A 20,180-nucleotide genomic window follows, 5' to 3' on the forward strand; every position below is an offset into this window, starting at 1 on the left:
TGAGGAAGAAATTATTTTAAGCAATGAAATTTGTAGCATATAATGATGCCAAAAGAATTTAAATTTTTGAAAATTTCTAAAATATAAAGGATAAGGAATTAAATCAGAAATTAGGAAAAGTACCTCTACATTAATCTCCCAAAAACAAAAACAAAAAAAAAAAATTAAATCTGCTGATAGGAAAATGTTCATCATGTATAGAATAAGTAAGAAAATATGCAATGCTATGTATTATTACCAATAGAAAAATAAAGCAAGTCACGGAAAGGAAGAATTCTATTAAATAATTATGACTCTCCACATATAAAATTTGAGGTTCATACTTTGTATTTTGAAGACAGAGAATATTCAACGAAAAACAAATGTAGTCTACCTGAGAAGCAAGTGTGAAGTTAGGAGGTCCAGGAGAAATATTTTTCTTTTTTCCTCCTGTACCTGCTCCTCCACTGTTGGCTGCTGATGACTTCCGTTTGCGTCTCTTGCTTGGAGGACGTTGAGTTTCTGTAGTTAAACAAATGACAGTTAAACAGAGTTTTCTACTGACTGACAGAATTTCACTATCAACCCAACCCTAAGTCCATTCTAATATATATATTCAAAACCATTTATGAAACTTAACAGCAAGCAGAAAAATATTACAAAATACATGACTCCAACTTACAGCAAAATCTGTCAGAAGTCAACACACAAACAATATTTTTGCAGCTTTGAAAATGTGCATGTAATCTTTTATATATTGACAATTTTTAATTAACTTAAAAATCAAAGTATAAAAAAAATGTATTAAAATCCTTCCTGTAATTTATAAGCATATTAAATTAGAAATATCACTAAATTATTAACACATTTAATAGTATAGATTATTGTATCAAATATTTTAAATCGTAAATTATCATACAGAAAATTAGAATCCATAAACCATATAACTGAGGTTTTGGGATTCTAATTTCTACAGGTGGGGAATAATGAAATTCTAAATAGAGAAAAGAAATATGCATATAACCAACAAAACTACTTATAACTCATTTATAAATTATGAATGTAAATATTTATAAACAGCATCCTTTGCCAGCTTAAGTTCTGAATTAGATTATCCTTTTCAATGACATAGTTCTCCATTTGCCTGCAATGAGAACTCCTTTTGCAGTCCTTGAGAGTGACTTTTCATATATAAGTTCGACCAAAATACAATTTTTTTTAATAGAAAAAATCCTTTCACTTGCCTTTGAATGAAGGTGGTTTATTTATTTGTGAGGTACAACTGGTTTATTTATTTGTGAGGTAGAACTGGTTTATTTATTTGTGAGGTAGAACTCAGAAAAATTGCATTTAAAAGCTGCTTTGAATGGTAGAAAAGTGAAACTAAGCTCAATCCATAATTGATTTAAATAGCATTCTGCTTTCATAACATTTGTTTCATTAATTTTGTGAAGAAATTTGATATTTCAATTTTATAGCACAAATTTCTTTGTTTAAAATCACCTTTTATGCTATACGCACCTGAAAAATCTTTGCCACTAGTACAAAATGCATGATTTACAGAAAATTTAAATGCTTAAAGTCACAGAAAGTCTGCAAAATATAAATATCCACATTTCTAGCTTGATAATTTTAGCCTCTTATTATGAAGTAGAATAAATCATGAACTTAAAACTTCCAGCTGAATCACGACTCACAAGAAGCACTTTCTCATCATAATATAACTGAACTGTGATGAAGCAAAGAACATATATCCTGCAAGTTCTCTACCTGAAGGGTAAACAAGTACTTCACTGCAGGGTGCTTGATTGGCAAGATAAAGAATCAGAATTTGCTGAACTAAATTGGTTACTCTACAAAAATAGCAAGATAATCAACACATGATGCATGATGTCAGGAACATTTCACCAATCAATACAGGAACAAATTTCATCTGTTTTACATGCCATGTTCTTTGCTCCCATTTCAGTAAGATCCATAGTTTTTTCAGCATTTTCTGCAGCTCTTAGTTTTGAAGGAATTTCCTTAGAAAAGAAGAATTCGTAGTACTTGGAATTTACATGCACGACTGCATATAACATATCCCCAAAATTAAATGGATGTAGTAAATCAGATTTTGGACATAACGACAAAGAATTTATTAATGAAATTTGCTACTGAGGTTTGTTCAAAAATTTTTATTCTTTACTTAAATGGAGAAAATAGCTGGTTAGCAAGGTATTAATTCAGCTTATATGTGGAATTCTCTTTCAAATACACCACCTTTCTAAATAGCATTCAACTAATTTCATTTATTTTTTGAGTTCTAATTATCAGATTGAAACGTATATGAATTGCATTAAATAAAAGCAAGAAATACACCATCAAAATTCACTTGAGACTACTTTGCATATGAAATGCAAAGTTTCCTAATGTTTGAACTGAAAGTCATAACATTAAGGGGTAATAGATCCTAGCAAAAATAACAATTTTTGCAATACAAGCAGGATGGAATGTAAAAACATAAAAGCAGTTTTAGTCAGATTATTACAAGAAATACTGTTTATTACTTGTAAAAACTGTTCGAATGAATGACCAGCAAGTACATGCATCACAGCGATGAAGGATCTCATTCAAATGAGGCAGACTGATTCTCCTGAAAACTTAGCTGTCAGAATTAGTATCGTTGCAGCAGAAGTATGCAATATGCTGGCCATCTTCCAAAGTAAGAACCAATCATTTCATCACCATTGCGATGCATGTATAGCAGATGGCAAACATTCATTAAAACAATTTCTTGTCAATATTTGTGAATAAAATGGCTTTTTGTTCTCCATTTTCTTCATACCTGCTGTGTTTCTACATTTACATTTCACATTCCAATACATACTGGATTTGTTCTATCACCCCTTAAATTGTGACTATGAATTCTATTGCAACCTGTATAATAGTAAAGAATTAAGTTCTAAGAAAGACTAAAAAATTAACTTTAAAATCAAGTTCTAAAAATATTGTTTTATATATATTCCAGATCACAAATATTTATGAAAGGAAGAAACAAATAATAGAAATTACTCAGAAAAATAAAGTTCTAAAAGTAGAAAATGACATTTCCTTTTACAACACAGCAAAATTATGTTATACCTTATGAACAATTAGATATCATTAATACCAGTAAACGAAAGATCCAGTTATATACGAGTGGGTTTGTGTGCTTACATAATGAAAATTTATAAACTAATTTTGCTCTCTGCATATCAAATGAATCTACCAATTTTTAAAACTAACATATGCTCACAAACAATACCTAATACTTTACTTAAAATTTTGTTCATCAATTTTATTTTCATTTTTCCTTGTGTTTTGCATTTAACCCCACTGGTGCTATTCTCCAAACTTTAGTGATACCTAATTAACTGTTCATAAGTTATTAGTTGACAGAACTTTGCAATGAAGCATAAGGTGAAGAAGAAATGCTTATCTTACAAATGTATACATTTTCCGTGCATTTTTGCAATTTTGTTGTCCCAATCTGTTATTGATTTGATCATTTTATCTATTTGCAAGCTTTAATACACTCTGAATGAGTAGGATTATTACATTAAATACCATCAATTAAGTCAAACCTGACAGCATTTAATACAGTGATCCATGCTTTTAACATGTTTACAAATACAACATGTCACATAAGTATTCAGCCACTTCAGAAATCTTAAACTTTACATGATTTAAAATACTATAAAAATTGAGAAGAAATGCACTAACTGGAATCTTCTTTTTTACTATAATATTACATATAAATATCAATTAATTCAAAATACAAGCAGCAGCTTTACACAAACCAAGAATTAAAGTAAACACAAAAAGTTATTTGACTGTTTGCTATAAAAAAGAAGTTAGGTTTGGATAAATGAATATGGCTAAGCTCACGAGGGCTATCTGCCTAAGGGGAGAAATATCTTCATAGACAACTTTCTAAGGCAAATTTGCCGTATGGCGTGTTACACATGGGGAAACCAATCACGCAGCCAGCCTGTTTCCCTGTGATCAAACTCCCAATATCCAGTGGTTTATTAGTGAGGCATAAAAAAGAGAAAAACAAACTTAAAAATTTAATCATTAGTACTTTATTGCACCACCTTTTAAGGCTAGATGGCATTGAGTTCTTGCACTTTTTAGTCAAGTTGCTGCTAATTTTATTTCCTTCTATTTCAAAGGTGGAGTTTCAAATTTTTATTTTTAATAATAAAAAAATTACAGATTTCTTTTCTCTACATAAATGTTCAATGGGGCTCAAATCTGGCAACTGTACCAATCTAGAGTTTCAAGATAATTAATAATATTATATAAGATTTAGTTAAACCATTATAACATTCAGTTTGCTCACTTGAACAGAAATCCAGAAATTTGCATTTTGTACTTTAGCTGAACACATATATGCAGTTAATTTCTTTTTACTGTTTATTGGTATCATTTTTTAATTATTTAATTTATTTTTGTACATAACAGGAAACAATTTCAGGTAATTGTAATTCTTATTTTAACCATATTTATTGTTTTAAATTATTTATAGTTGCAAATTTTATAAGGTGACCAAATACTTCTGCAAACTACTGTATTTGCTATCTTACAGATTTACTTTCTCAGCATGTTTATTCAAACTTACTAACTTCAATAGCTTTATGCATATTTTTAAGCATTTATTAAGAATATTGTTTATTGATGCATGCATACATACACACACCACTGCTAAAATATCTATTTCAACAGTTTTTGATATAATAGTTCACATGCTTAAAATGCTTTACATTCAGTTAAATTCATGTGCATATGTAATGCTAAAGGCTAAACATGCATGACTTGCAAATGACTAGCACCATACGTATACACACTCACTTCAGATATTCAATTAGCCACTCTTTAAAAGCGCCATTCTATATCAAAATATTTACCTGGTGGGGCGACCATGCGCTGCCATTTTTGGAAAAGCGTTGTTTTGAGACAATCCCTAGGGCTTAAAGCGTATGCTTTATGCCTTGACATAAGCTCTTGCATTGGCTCTAAGATGACACATAACTGCAAGGAAAAATGAAATCAGTGCTCTTTTTGCTAATTTTACATAAAAGACTTGTGTTATATGATCAAACAGATATATGACACAATAACAATTTACGTCACCATTATTTCTTGATAACAAAAGCAACCAATTCATTAAAAAAGCATCTGTTGAAAAGTATTCCTTTTAAAAACTGAACAATTTTCCCAGTGGCATAGCTAGGGAGGGCAAAGGGGGACATCTGTCCCCGAGCACAGCATCCAGAGTGCACCAAACAGATGATACAAAATTTTAGAATGAAATATTATCCATTCTTATTTGCAGTAAAACATAAATAAAAAACATTCGCTTACTCTGTCCATAACCCTATCATTATGAAGAAGGATATCTTTTCCCTTTTTTTCTTGTCATGTGATTAGCAAAAGTGGCAGAGAAAAGGTATGCTTTTTAAATTTAGAAGTAAGATAAAGAAAAGCTATCCTCATCCACTATACAAGCAGCCTGGACAGTTTAAACTAATTCTGGCTTAAAGCATAGGAAATAATAATAATAATAAAAAAAAAAGCGAGTAAAAAGATTTAGCCTTTTTCTTAGCTATTTTTCCATTAGTTCCTTTTTCTTAAGCCACAATTAGTTTAAATATAGCGTTTAAAATAAATAGGCACTTTTTTCTTCAAAACCAACCCTGCATGGAAGCTTTCTCGGCTTATGTTAAACAAGATGTCCCAACCATTTTGTTCCTTACAACACATTCTAGAATGCTGGTGGCATGGCGGGCAAATTTATTTCTTCAAAGTACATTTATAGGTCTGTATAGTTAATACTACACATATTAATCCAAAACTCCATGCCAAACACAATTAATCCAAAAATATAATTTTAAAATATAGAAATGAATTACTGTATTCTTATATAAAGTAACTGCTAAATAATACAGATAAGACTTCACAAGTTCTTTGGTTTACAATACATTGATATAAAAAATACTTTATAAAATAGTAATTCTTTAAGTCAATGTGATATCTGACTTTGCATTTCATTGGCCATTGCTTCATTATTAGGAGAGTATGATGGTATTCCTGCTCTTAAACAATCATCAACATGTTCATCTGAAAGTCCAGATCTGGATTTTGTGATATTCATTATTGAAAACAATGATTCGCAAAAATATGTGGAACCAAAAAATGATTTTGTCTTGTATGATGCTCTTTTCAAGAATGCAAATCTTCCTTCCCACTATATACCAGAAATCCTCATTTGATCCACTAGATTTTAGGACTCCAATTTTTAGTTCGTTTTTCCATTCTTGCTTGAATAAGCTCAGTAATGTATGCTGCTATTTCAGTTACACTTACTTGGTAAGTAAAAGGTTTGTTGAAAAAGGTGACCACTGGTTTGGTAATATTAAAGTATGTAAATAGTTTTTCAAAATGCTGTTGAAATAACTGAAAATTGATAACAAATGACAACAAATCAGCACAAGTGGCTTGATCTGTAAATAAAATATCCAGAAAACCAGTTTAGCTTCAAACAACTTGAACAGACACAGTTAAAAAAGCTATATGTTTGCCTTTTTCCTGTAGCTCAAAGTTTACATAATTCAGTTTCTATATTATGACCATGAGAAAACCTAAATCTGCTATCCAGCAAAAGTTCATTAGCTCAGCTTATGATTCTTGCAAGAACTTTGCCTGAGCCGACATACTTCACTATGCAGAACAAGATCAGGATCTTCTGGATTTTCCTAGCAAGGCTTTGAAATGGTGGTGTTGCAAGGAAGCTGCTCAAATTAAGTTTACTATCTTCATGACTTATTTATGCAAAACTTCCAAGTATATGATACAGTGATAGAATATAAAGTTTGAAAATTATTTATCTTACTTGCAGAGGACAATAAATTTATTAATATTACCAACCATTGCTGGTTCCCCCATCATTAGCAATAGCTTGTGCAGAGGCCTTTCTACCGACTTTGCTTATGCTGTAAATACATTATAGATGTCTTTACTTCTTGTTCATCCTTTTATGAGTAACATTTTCATTAAATCCTGTTTACAATAAAATTAGTAAATACCATTCTCACTGTAACTGCTAAGTGTGGAGTGCTTGATTTACCCACAGAGTCTGACAAATTACAGTGAGACCCAATCACACATTTCAATCATGCTTTACCTAGATTTGCATGTCTTTTGCAATGGCACATATTCCTCTTTAGATGGGCTAGTCTGACACCTGCAAATCTTGTATGCCTGTATTGCTGATATAATCACCCATTTATTAAAAAAAACTCTCAAATAAGCAATCGGCACTAGTTAAAAACCATTCATTTAACAATTCACCAGCCTCGAAAGGCTTTTTCCCCTTTGCAAATTTTGAAAGAAACAACCATAAACTCAGTGAAAACTGACTGTTGGACACACAAGCTCGATTGATTTATTATCTTCTTATTTCATATTTAAATCAATATTTCATATTAAAAGTGGCATGAATTGTCTGACGTGACATTCAACATCATGTTTTTTCAGCACTGCAACAATATTGTTGCAAAATAAACATTAAAAAAAAATTAACAAAACAATTAGGATTCTGAAAGTTTGTGTAAAATTATAGATTCCTAGTCTTTTAGTAGAGAAACTGATTTGGGGACTAAAATAACGATGCACATAAAAACAATGAAGTAGAAAATATCAGCAATAAAAGGAGACACAAACACTAAAGTTATGAACATATAGCGAGCAAAAAATATGGCATTTAGGGGAATTCCTATTAAATGGGGGTTCCTCTTTGTAGATGGCATCTCTATGCGCATTAAATAATTACATTCTGCATATGGCCATATCTACAAACGGTGGCATATCATAAAGTACACGCAGCATTAAAATATTTTAAATGCTTAAATATTTTACATTTTTTAATGTTTAATAAACAACCAATAGCTTATCAAACAGTTACAAAAAGAGAAAGGAGATATGATGAATTGATTTTGATTGGTGGATTCTCCTTTGGGAAATGCAGCATTTTGTTTTCCATGTCTGCTTTTTCCATCAAAAGATGCAGTCAATAGCTATTTTTCTTTCAAAACTGAAAGTGGTTTAAATAGTTGGAAGAAACCAGGAAAAATTACTACACATAGAATTCCAAAAAGCACCGGCATTCTTTCACAACTTGGAAAGGAGGCTGATAAAAAAAAAAAAAAAAAAGTTTAATAGATGCACAGCTTCAAAATCAAATAACTACACAGAAAGAAAATGTCGACAAGTACTTAAGAGCGTGATATGCTGCTTACAGTATTTAGCAAACAAAATTTAGCTTTAAGAGGCAGAGAAAGTACCTATGAGAATCAAAGAAACACTGGAAATTTAATAGAACTCCTGAAGCATATTGCACAATTCAATCTAATTATGCAGGGCCACCTTGCGTAAGTGCAAGAAAATCCAGTTTCAAATACCTATTTTTTTACCAGAAATACAAAATGAATTTATCCAGCTTCTGGTAACTACAGTAAGAGAAAAACTTGCGTATGAAATCAAACATGCCAAATACTATGATATAATTTTTTATTCAACTCTTGACATTGCTCACCGTGAGCAAATGTCAGAAACTATTAGATACGTAAATATTAACTTTGAGGAAAAAATGTGTTCCCTAGGATTCATTCAAACCCATAAAAATGCAGCAGGTATTACTGGTGTAATATTGCAACACCTAGAGAAGGACAAATTAGCTTTTGAAGAGTGTCAACCTCAGTGTTATGACAATGCACCTGTATTGTCCGGCTAGAAAATCAAAGCGTATAAAAGACTTGCAGCACTTTACTCAAAGGATATATTTGTTAATTGTGATAACCATACACTTAATTTAGTTGGGGTTCATGCTGCTAGTCATGAGGTAGCAGCTGTGATGTTTTTATGTTATGTGATTCTGTTATGTGTTATCAGGGGCTAGTTATAATGCTGTTTTCACTATTGCTGGACTTCCATCATTGAATGTGTTTATTTTGCATTATATAGCTTACAAGGATAGCCTTGCTACTTGTTCTAGTTCTCACTTTCATCATCCATTACCCTTGGCTGCTCTTTCTCATCCACCTAGAAGACAAGCAGCACAAATTTTGGGCTAGTATGGTTATTGATGAAAACTCTTTCTCAATTGTTTGCTATACTGATCGTAGTAGAATTTGACAAAGTTGGTCTGGTTTATGTCATCTTTGAGAATGGTGTTGAAATTGAGCACCAACAATTTCGTATTAGAAATGAATGTACTGTTCATATTTCTGAATTTCTTTATATTACTTTTTCAATTGGGTGGATACTAAATAATGATGGACATGTTTCCAGCTATTTAATCTGCACAGATTCTCTCTCCTCCCTTGAGTCTTTAAATAATGTCTCATCATGTAATGAAATTATTGTTAAAAGCAAGTTTCATGTTTATCTTAAAAGGTTTAATCCGACATCTTCAAATTTGTGTTATTGTGATCTCGGCATTCAGCAAAGTGTTTTCCACCTACTTTTTGACTGCTCTCTGCTTCATTATGCAAGAAATTCACTGAATTGTACACTATAATTAATAGACCACTAAAACATCACTATTTTGTTTCTTTACCCTCAGCCTACCATGCTTTTAATGATTTTATCAATGTTTATTTTGAATGTTGTAAATGATTTTCTTTGTATGTTATATTTCATTTTTTGTGTGTGTTCCTTTTAGTCAAAGATGTTTGAATTCATTGTATTATTTAATGTGTTTTCTTTTCCTTACATTTTTATAAGCCTCGTGTAATACTTTGTGATGCACTACGAAATGTATTTTCTTCTCAATAAAAAAAAAGTACCACAATTGATCAGAACATTGAGGATTTGAAAAATGTTCTTATGGGAGGTCTTATGGCTGGTTTTAAAGGGAGCAGGATTAAAAATTAATGCAATAAAATGTAAATTCACAGCCACAGGAACTTTGTGCTGGGATATAAAAACTCAAAGTACGGAACAGAAATTCAAAATTTAAAAAATTCATTAATTAAAATTATTTGCCACCTAAAAAGCAACGAAACTGTCATCATTTTTGGGCCTGTGCTCCTATTATAGAACATTCATTACGCATAGCAGAGCCCTCATTAAATCTAAAAAGAAAGGGGGAAAAAAAACTTTATTCACTTAGTGGAACAGAATGGAGGAGACTAAAAATCCAATGAAAAATAATATTTTTTTTTAATTCAAAAAGAAGCACCACTGGGCTTTCTTAAATATGCAATGAAAAAATGGCAAAATTTTACAAAAACAAGTTCAAAATAAATATAACCACTAAAAATCTAAAATAGAGGTACTGAATACATTCTAGAAAGATATAATAATAAATAAATATTTAACACACGTATACACACACATATAACATACAAACATACACACAAAATCGAATTAAAGACAACTCACTCGTAAATAATTTAGTGTTGAATTGGTTAAACCTTGTCTAGTGATATTTTTGGACAACTGTTCAAGAAGCACAGGATCTTGCTGTTGGGCCTATAAAAGTCAAAACTTAGGAATTCATAAAATAATGATTACAGAAAGAAAGGGTGGGCTATTTCCCTTACAAAACAGATTATAAAATAAATTTTCCTAAGTTGGATCTTGAAAATGTTATAAGGCTGTATGCAGCATATAAAATATAAACATTCTAATGAATATATATGCATTATGAACATTCATTCTTAACACAAGAAATGCAGAGAAACAAAATATTTAACAAAATCTCCTATGATACATATCTGACAAATGAAAAATTACATTCTTTACAAAACTGAATGCATAAATGAAACAAGTGAATTGATAATACCATTAAACTGTTTTGTGTTGATATTTCTTACAGTAGAAAATAACATAAGTGTACTCTCTGGACAGAAATATGAGAACTTCAAAACTTCACTTACACAGTGCTCTAATTAACGCATCACATGATGAATTTATATATTTACAATATATACATACAACTGACACAATCCAAAAACTCCAAATGTTTGTTATATACATGCATTCACAACATAGGCAATGTGGTACACATTATATTAAGTATGAAGTTTAACCTTATGCACAGTATGTGTCTGTATTATAATACACTTATATAAGCATAAATCTACATAAACATGATTCAGTTTCTTGGATTAGTAAATTGCTCAAACTAATTTGGATACAATACTACGATTCGGTAAAATGCTTTCACTGGGCATATATAATGGGGAACTTGTTTTGTATGTTAAATGCATGATTTCTTGGAAACAAGAACCAATCAACATTGAAGATTTTATGATGTCAGTCTTTCAACTGATACTGACTTTTTCCAAACACTATATTGTTTATGTTCTGCATTCTGCACTTTACAATGTGCACCCAAAAGGAAAATGGTTCATTTATGAAATACCTAAGCACAGTAGCCTGAACTATCCTAACATTTCTTACAAAATTTGCATTCATACACTTTAAAATACACTAGGCACAGCCAACCTTTTCACCAATAATTCAGCATATTTACTAGACAAGTCTCATGCTTGTTTCTATTTTCTTCTTCCAGCAGCAGACTGAAAACAACGTTAATTAGAAAATCATTCTTGCATTAAAAAAAAAAGGAAAAGGCACAGTTTCTAAGACTGGGCTCAATTTTGCTTTTGATGGATTAGGAGGAAATATGTCCCATTAATGAAATAACATCCACTAGCATCAAAACATCGCTGTTTAGTAAGCACCAGAATAATGCAAAATTCTAAATTACGTTTTCATTTTATCTTTAGCTATTATTAGTTATTTTATTAACATTTTAATTTGCAATCCTGTGCTTGTAACATTGAAGCCATGCTTTCTTTTCGTTAAAAGCAAATCTAAAAAAGGTATTAAAAGTTAAAGTTTACAAACACAACGTTAAAAATAAGAACATTATGCATAGATGCTGTTACAGTAAAAACTAATTCATAAATGATTAAAAAATACTTATAAATAAAAAACATTTTCAAATAAATTACATAATTATTAAAAATAAGGATTATAAAGTACTTTTTAATGTGGAACAAATTTTAATCTTAAAATTAATAAAAGTTAGGAATGAAATATACAGCACTGAACATCCTAACACTGCATAAACCAATATAACTTAGCTATTTATCAATGTCACCATAATCCTACAGTGAAAATACTCATTTTTCATATTAGATCACTGGGCAATTCTGCAGCTTTTTCTATTTTCTAGTAAAGAATTCAACAATAGATTATAGTATTAAATGATGCAATAATGTAAACAAATAAACTATTATGAATATGAATCTGTATACATAAGAAAATGGATTGAATAAACAGTGAACTTGGAACATGCCAAGAGAAAACTGTATTCAATTCCTTGGATGTCTAATTAATAAAATCAAGAAATAGATTATATACAATGGTTTTAAAGACTTATGAAAATGGTAGAAAATACTGTTTTTCATTTTCACAAAAACACACACAAAGTCTACACAAAAGATTTTACAAAAAGTTCCTTACCTCCATATGAAGGGACATCTAAAAAGGAATATACAATGAATGAATATAGTTGAATGTTTTAATATTAAAAAAAGTATAAGTAACATATTTACAAAAAACACACACACACAAATGTAATAAGAGGGAATTCATGATACCACATGTTAAAAATTAATTAAATTTGAACATCTGAAGCTTTACAAAGGACCAAAAAGTAGCTATTAATAATTACCTGCATAGCAATAAGACTTCGAGATACTAATTCACGATGCTGGCGTGTCGCAAAGTGCCAAGATTTGATTCTCATAAGATCATCAAAAGTAAATTCCAAAATTAATCTCCCTTCTGTGCAGACCTGCAGAATGCACAAAAATTAAGAATAATTAGACATTTTTTTCAAGAGGGTATTACAAGTGTGACACATTCATAGAAAAGATTTAACAAATGAAAATAAATTTTATCACAGAATATATTAAAGAAGCCATATCAATATTATTTCAACAGGTTGTATTTATATTTTAATAGCAGCTTTCTGAGAGATGCAAAAACTATATAAGATTTATGAGGGTTTCAGCCCCGTGTAAGTTATCTGCACATGCTCATACATATTTCTTTATATTACAACTTACATAACATGTTAAATTTTTTGTCACAAGATTTATGCAGTAAGACTGCTGTTTTGGCTTACATAGCTATAAAAGAGGATTAAGAATTTGGCAGAAGCATGCCGTATCTATATACTTAAGAGGATAAATAAGAAACAAAGTATCAAAATATTAACACAGAAATAACACTTCTACTTGGAGTTACTAATATCTCCCCCCATTAGGACTACCATGATCTTCATGCAACAATTTTCTCTTTACAGCAAGTCTTTTCTAGCATTACCACATCTAGCATTATTAGACATTTCACAACCACATCTAACATAATTAGTTTTTCCTACTGCTATTAGAACTTCCTTAATCTTGCATTAGTGGGGCTAGTTTTTATGCCATTAGTATCATGGGTATGTTTCTTATATTTTATGCTTATTTATGATTTGGGGTACCAACACACCCCAAATCATAAATAAGCATAAAATATAAGAAATGAAAAGCAGTATTATTAGGACAAAATTTTATTTATTAAATTCAAATAAATTATTACTATATGTATAACAATTTTAGAAATTATGGTACAAAGTCCACAGTCTGAACCTCTAATACCACCAACCAAAATAAATTAATAAAGTAATAAAAATTCCCCTCTTACAAAATATAGGAATAAAGACTATAACAGCAAAATAAGGCAGGTTGCTGTAAATGCAATTTTTGTGCGGACTAACTGAGATTTCTGCATGTTACATTTAAACACCTGCTGGCTAGGTAGTTGTGCTGTGGCCAATAACAATACACCAACTGATGTTATATTGATGCTAGCCAGAATCATGTTTTCAGTCCTTAAATGGTTATGGGGTGGCAGGGCCGGTGCTATGCATTTTGCCTTAGCACCATTCTTGCACACACTCTGTAGCCCAGTATATCTCTAAATTCTACTGCCCGATGTCTCTCCTAAATTCTAAAAATTCACACATCTCATAATTTTTTATGCTTGGTCCTCTCTAAATTCTAAAATTTTTGCTGCCATTAAATTCTGACACCCGACTGTGGTCGCACCAGTTGCACCTGCTTTTTCCTGTGGGAAGGAGGGTTAGAATTTTTCAAACTGACCCTACAATAAGTCCCAATGTTGCCACGTGTACATGCCATCCTACTAGATTTAAAATTACCTAAAGTCAGACTTTCTGACATCCAGAATCTCCAGAGTCCTGATGTTTCTGAATCTTGGAATGCATTTAGATTTTTTAAATCATTCATATTTAAAAGCATACAAAATATCATCATAAATTCAATATTACCAGTAAGGAATCATCAAATTGCAGTTCCTATGGATAACAATTACAGCAATATTATATTGTCGTCATATGCTTTGCATAGAGAAGTTTCTTGCAAGTACGACAAATGTTCTTCATAATTATTTCAATCTTGGGCAGTCTGAATGATGACTCTGATGTTATAATTTAGATAACACTGACTCTATGTCACTTTGCATGAAACACTGAGCTTTCCTTTTCAAATCTTTTTCCACAAAAGTATTCAACTCCCTTTCCTTTACGTAATTTAACATTAATTCCAATGCCAATTCTTTCAAAACTTTGTCACATTTTCACAGTTTATCTAAACATTGCATACGCATCAATTCCAGCTATATTCAGCACTGCGAAAAATATCACACGTGTCCATCTATGACTATTTCTGGATACATCACACACGGGGCACATCAATCAACAGTACCAATTCTTCATTTTGTACTGTTATAAAAATTTATAATTTCTGGCTTTTGTGTCGAAAATTGTTATTAAATGATTATGATGCTTGGTGCTAAATAGTATGATAGTTTTGCCTCAGAGAACAATTCAAATACAGAAAGAATCTATTAAAATAAAACACATCTGTTCTAAATTTACTTAATCCCTTAGGTTTCCACTGCATCCCAAAATTATAAAATCATTTTGACACGCCAATAAATCACTATAACAAATACTAGAATTCGGAATTTTGTTAACAATTATATTTTTGGAAAATACATAGGTATTTCAGGCATTGCTACATGAGTCATTACTCAAGTTGTCATGTTTTGATAAACATGCAGTGATGAAATGAAAGTATAATAATATAATAAATAATGATACGCCAGCTTGGCGTCAGATCAACGATGTACCTATGTGGAATGTTTCGGTTTGAGATGTGTGCCAAGCAGATATGCAGCAACTGAGCCAAATTACTGATCATACATATTTATGCTAAAATGATTGTTTCTTCAATAACAAGGTAGTATTTTATTTAGTGTCGAATTGAAATTAAGATTTGGGACTCTCCAGATGTTTCATTATGCACGAAGGGGGAGATAAAATGTGCATGCATAAAACCTATGAGAAAACTGTTGGTGGTGGTTTTAAGGTCCGGATTTTAGATCATTCTGATTATTGGACATCCGGATTTCGGACTTTGTACCGTATCAAGATATTTGTTAGATATACTGCAGTACTTTACTACTTTGACTTTCTTAGAATAAGCTTTTCTTTCTACCGGCTGAACTGAAATTAAAGGAAGTGTCGGCTAATCTTTGGAATATGGTAACAGGTAGTTTGGCAACATTTTGGTAAGGCGATAAAGGTTACTAGCTAGGACTTTAGCAGTGTATATGGATAAAGTCAAGAGTGTGCGCAATGCCATTTTTGTGCAATTCTGGGGTGAAAATAGGTCGACGTGTACATGGGTACCATGTATGTGCAGTTCTTAAAAACACGGCAAGCAGTGGGCGATTCTGCACTTTCTCCCAATTTCACACCTAATCTTCGTCATGATTAAGCACTTTTGTTCCATAAAAGTTCTAGCATAAGCGTAATTCGGCTAGCAGATTGTTGGAAAAATACGTTGAGTAAAAAAAAACATGCCTTTACTTCGTGAAAACAAAATGGCGTCCCAAAAACACTAGCAGGTTGCTGTAGCAGGGTTGGTCGCCAAATTTTCGCCAAAATATCGCCAAGTTACTATAATCCAAAGATTAACCAAAGCATCTTTAAATTGACAGCGTATTAGATTTTTTTTTTTAAACTAACTATGTGAAAACATTTTCCAATATTATGCCAATAATAAAAAATTTTCAAAAATGAATATTTTTTTTTTTTTTTTTTTTTTTTTTTTTGTCAAAACCAGTAACTTCTAATTAATTGAATAAAGAATTTTTTGGTAGCATTATTTAAAAAGGGACATTAAACAAAAACATGAAAAAATGGTGCATAAACCCAAGAAAAAAATTTTATCAGGCAAACATTCTATAAAAGAATAAGTTTCTAGCAAAACAAATCAAAATTACATAAATTAAAACATACCACAACTGCATTATCCTTTACTATTTGGTCTTTCATGGGATCATTAGGATACTGGCCACCAAGTCCCTGTTAATGCACTTTCATTAATCTTCATAATTTTCAATACATGCAAAGGCATTCACACGAATTCACTACAACTAATCTCATACAAATTTCAGAAAACATTACAGGTGCAAACTAAGTATACTATATAATTCACTTTGCAGGGATGGAAGCAAAAATTCTAAAACTCATGCATTTCTGTACAGCAAATAATAAATAGAGGTTTTTTTAAATTATGGAAAGTAAAAAATTACTTCAAATGCAAAAAATTCACAAAAAAAAGGGCTATAGAATTAATATTAAATAAAAATTATCTTTACTGTATCTGTAATTCATATCTGTAATTATCAAGCCCTAATATTAATAGCAGAATTTAAACTTTCAGTCACAAGTACTTAAATTTTTACTCTCTACGTATATTTTTATAGATATGCAAATAACTGTGAAAAATATAAGAATTTATAATTAAATTCTTAAATTCATTTTACAAGGATAATTGCAATATATAAACACATATTTTAAGGATTACTAAAAAATACACTTTGATTTTAAAAGTTTTTCTGTCTTCTACGTAATACCTGGATGTTCTAGCTATATTTATGCAGTAAATATGCAGCAAGAAAGAATAAAAAATAATTAAAACAAAATATTCATTTCTTCAATGCAGTTAATAAAACAAGGCATAAAAATTTTAATTCTATTGCAAACATGATTTAAAATATTTAAGAGAGAATGTCAAATTCATAATCAAAAATATATAAATAAAATGAACAATCCGTTATTGCATGACTGCTGCACAAACAACTAACACAGTCACTTCTCCTTTAGATCAAAAACTATAATGATAACATAACATAGAATTAGTATTTATTTTATAACATATAAACAGTGCATTTAGACTCTGCCTACGGAAAGGCCATGACAATGAATTACTTCTCAAACTAAATTATTAAAGAACTATATGGGACACTGAAATCCCTTATAATTTGGGAAGGGATATATACCGGTTTACGTGCAACAATTAAAAACGACCGCATTCAATTTCTCAAGAATATTATTATTACATGTACAACCACAATGTCTGCCTAGAGGCTCAAAATCATGAGAAACAAAGGAGTTATACTAAATGATATACAAAAGGGGGTTCTTTCTGATTATTTGCACTCTCCTGAAACGTATTCATGGAGTAATGCACTATTTCGCTAAAATACGCAATCCACAGTGTCACCAAAATGTATTAATGCAGCAATCCAGGTACATATATATGTAGCAGGTGACAGCCGATTTTCATCGTCAAATCCCAACAGACATTCTTCTGATTAGTGTCTGTCAAATTTGAGTACATTTTCTGTTTCTTATAAGAAAATGTAATGGGATTGTGAAGCTTTTCAGCTTATTAAAAAGAATGCATGGCACTTCTTCAGAAAAATAGAATTTTGTTCCATAAGACAGCCTTAAAAAAATTCCATGAAGCTGTACTTCTTACACAATAGAATTTTATGCATAGACTCCAACCTATAGCAAAACTTGTCAATAGTCAGTGTGTGAATAACCTTTTGACAATTTAGAAAATGTACACGTAAGGCATATTTTATAATTAACCATTTTTTAAATATTTAATTAACGATTAAACAAAATTAATTTAATTACATTCAATTTAAAATCCATAAATATAAAAGAACTGAATAATTAAAAATAATTCTTGTGAATTATATTCTTGAAAATTTAATTAAAAACTTTCATTTTATTTACTTAAGCAAAAATATCTTTAAACCTATAAACATATTATCGAAGCAAATATTTTAAATCACAAATAATTGTAGAGGAAATTAAAATCCATACACCATGTATCTTTGAGGTTTTTGGATTCTGATTTCTACAGGAGAATAGAATTTGAATGTGCTTTCAGTGACTAAAATTTTTTAGTTTGATAGAAATAGAGATATTAATACTTGCTAGTTCAGAAAATGAAATCCTCAAAGAAAAGGATTTTAAAAGCACCACATGATTGTAAAATTAATGCAAGTTTACTGACTCTGAGTTAGTTTATTTTTACAGATATGAAACTAAATATAACAAATATGTCCATTTTTTCAGAATAATTAATTTTTTTAAATTATGAACTTACAAAGCATATCTCTACTGAAATAAATCATTACAAAACTGAAAATATGCACCGATTCAAAAATAAATGACAATGATGTTATTCATCATTAATTTCACATAACTGCAAGATTTTTTCCCCTTATTTATTTTACAATAACATTACAGAGAGGAATGTTTTTAAAATTTCAGTCTTGAATATGATGCTAGATTATGAGTGAAGACGTTATTTTTTAAAAATTAAAATATGCCAGACCATTTATAATTGCACGAGTTCTGCACATGATAGTACATATATAATAAATAAATAAAGCATCTCTTCAAGTCCTTTTGCAAGGGTAGCAAGAAATAGCTTAATATAAAAAGAAAGTCAATATTAATTAAAGCAAGTCCTTTTGAATACATCTATAACAAACATCAGTTATATACACGTAAGGAGCTATAAAATGAATTAAGACAAAATATGGGTAAACTAAGATTAAGTCAAAATTTAAGAATAAACTCTTCTCACACTTTTGCAATTTATTTAAAATCAGTCACATCTAAAATTATTTATACCAATCAAAATATTTCTATGCAAAAATTCAGATTGGTTAATGTCTAAATACACAACTAAAGCTTCTATCAATAAATAAAAATTACATAAACACGCAATTACCTTATTATACATAGGCTTTCCATGATATGTTATCATTGTACATTGATCACAATCCAAAGTTATGGAAGTATTATGAAATGATTCTTTAGGATGTTTCAGGTTAAATGATAAGTCTGATACTCCTCCTTCAAATATACTTCGAAAATATCGTGGTATCAAAGTTCGGCCAATCGCTGAAAGGTAAAAATAATGCACATGCTTACTCTTTATATAAAATATAGTGCAATTAATTAAACCAATGATGTAAAATAATCTACATGGGCATATCCTGACTATTATTAACAATGGTACAAACGAAAAAAACCCACAAAATTTAAAGGAAGAAATAGTAGATATACACTTTTTTCTTTTAAATAAAATCCATACTAATACTCAAGTCTTTCACTCATCATTGTTTATGCTAATTAATCCCTTAATGAGGTTTCTCTTCAATGCATGGTCTGTATACAGCACTGCACTTATCTTGCCCACTCACAAAAAAAAGGTCTCTACATACCAGACATAGATTATGAACTGACATCACTCTTCAAGTCATGTCATGTCCCATGCAGCATGCCTCCATAAATATAGTTTTGGGAAAATAAGAATATGATATTTTTTGCATTTTTTTTTACAAATATACATATAAAAATGAGAATACTGTCAATGCTTTACCCTATTTTCCCCACATTATTTTTACAAATATTATATGAATAAAAATTTACTGAAAAAAACTACTGTCATCATGGTACCTTTCATTTGTTACTTTTATAAATATTATGAATTCTAAAATATTATTATACACACATATACAAATTCTGAAAACTCTGGCAGAAAATTATGAATTCAGAATAGCCATTAATTTTTTCCCCCATTTTAGTTCATTATTTCCTCTTTATTTTATTATTCATTATTTTAATGTCTGAAAGGCATTTTAATAAT

At 30.2% G+C, this 20,180-nt stretch overlaps 1 protein-coding gene across 2 annotated transcripts in view; it reads right to left on the bottom strand.

The window, feature by feature from the left end:
- Positions 1–20,180, bottom strand: part of LOC118185708 (LIM domain-binding protein 2-like) — a 358,772-nt gene that overhangs the window by 19,049 nt on the left and 319,543 nt on the right. The window contains exons 6-12 of one of the 2 annotated variants that reach the window (XM_085809197.1): positions 19,260–19,432; positions 16,457–16,522; positions 12,752–12,874; positions 12,541–12,558; positions 10,447–10,536; positions 4,911–5,034; positions 374–501 (exon numbers count right to left, since the gene is read on the bottom strand). In XM_085809197.1, coding sequence (XP_085665323.1) covers positions 374–501; positions 4,911–5,034; positions 10,447–10,536; positions 12,541–12,558; positions 12,752–12,874; positions 16,457–16,522; positions 19,260–19,432 — 722 coding nt within the window. The remainder of the gene's footprint in view (positions 1–373; positions 502–4,910; positions 5,035–10,446; positions 10,537–12,540; positions 12,559–12,751; positions 12,875–16,456; positions 16,523–19,259; positions 19,433–20,180) is intronic. The other variant, XM_085809198.1, reaches the window with a different exon arrangement.

Source organism: Stegodyphus dumicola, chromosome X2 (assembly GCF_044657685.1).
Source record: "Stegodyphus dumicola isolate Sdum_Otavi_A_Nest chromosome X2, ASM4465768v1".
NCBI lineage: Eukaryota > Metazoa > Arthropoda > Arachnida > Araneae > Eresidae > Stegodyphus > Stegodyphus dumicola.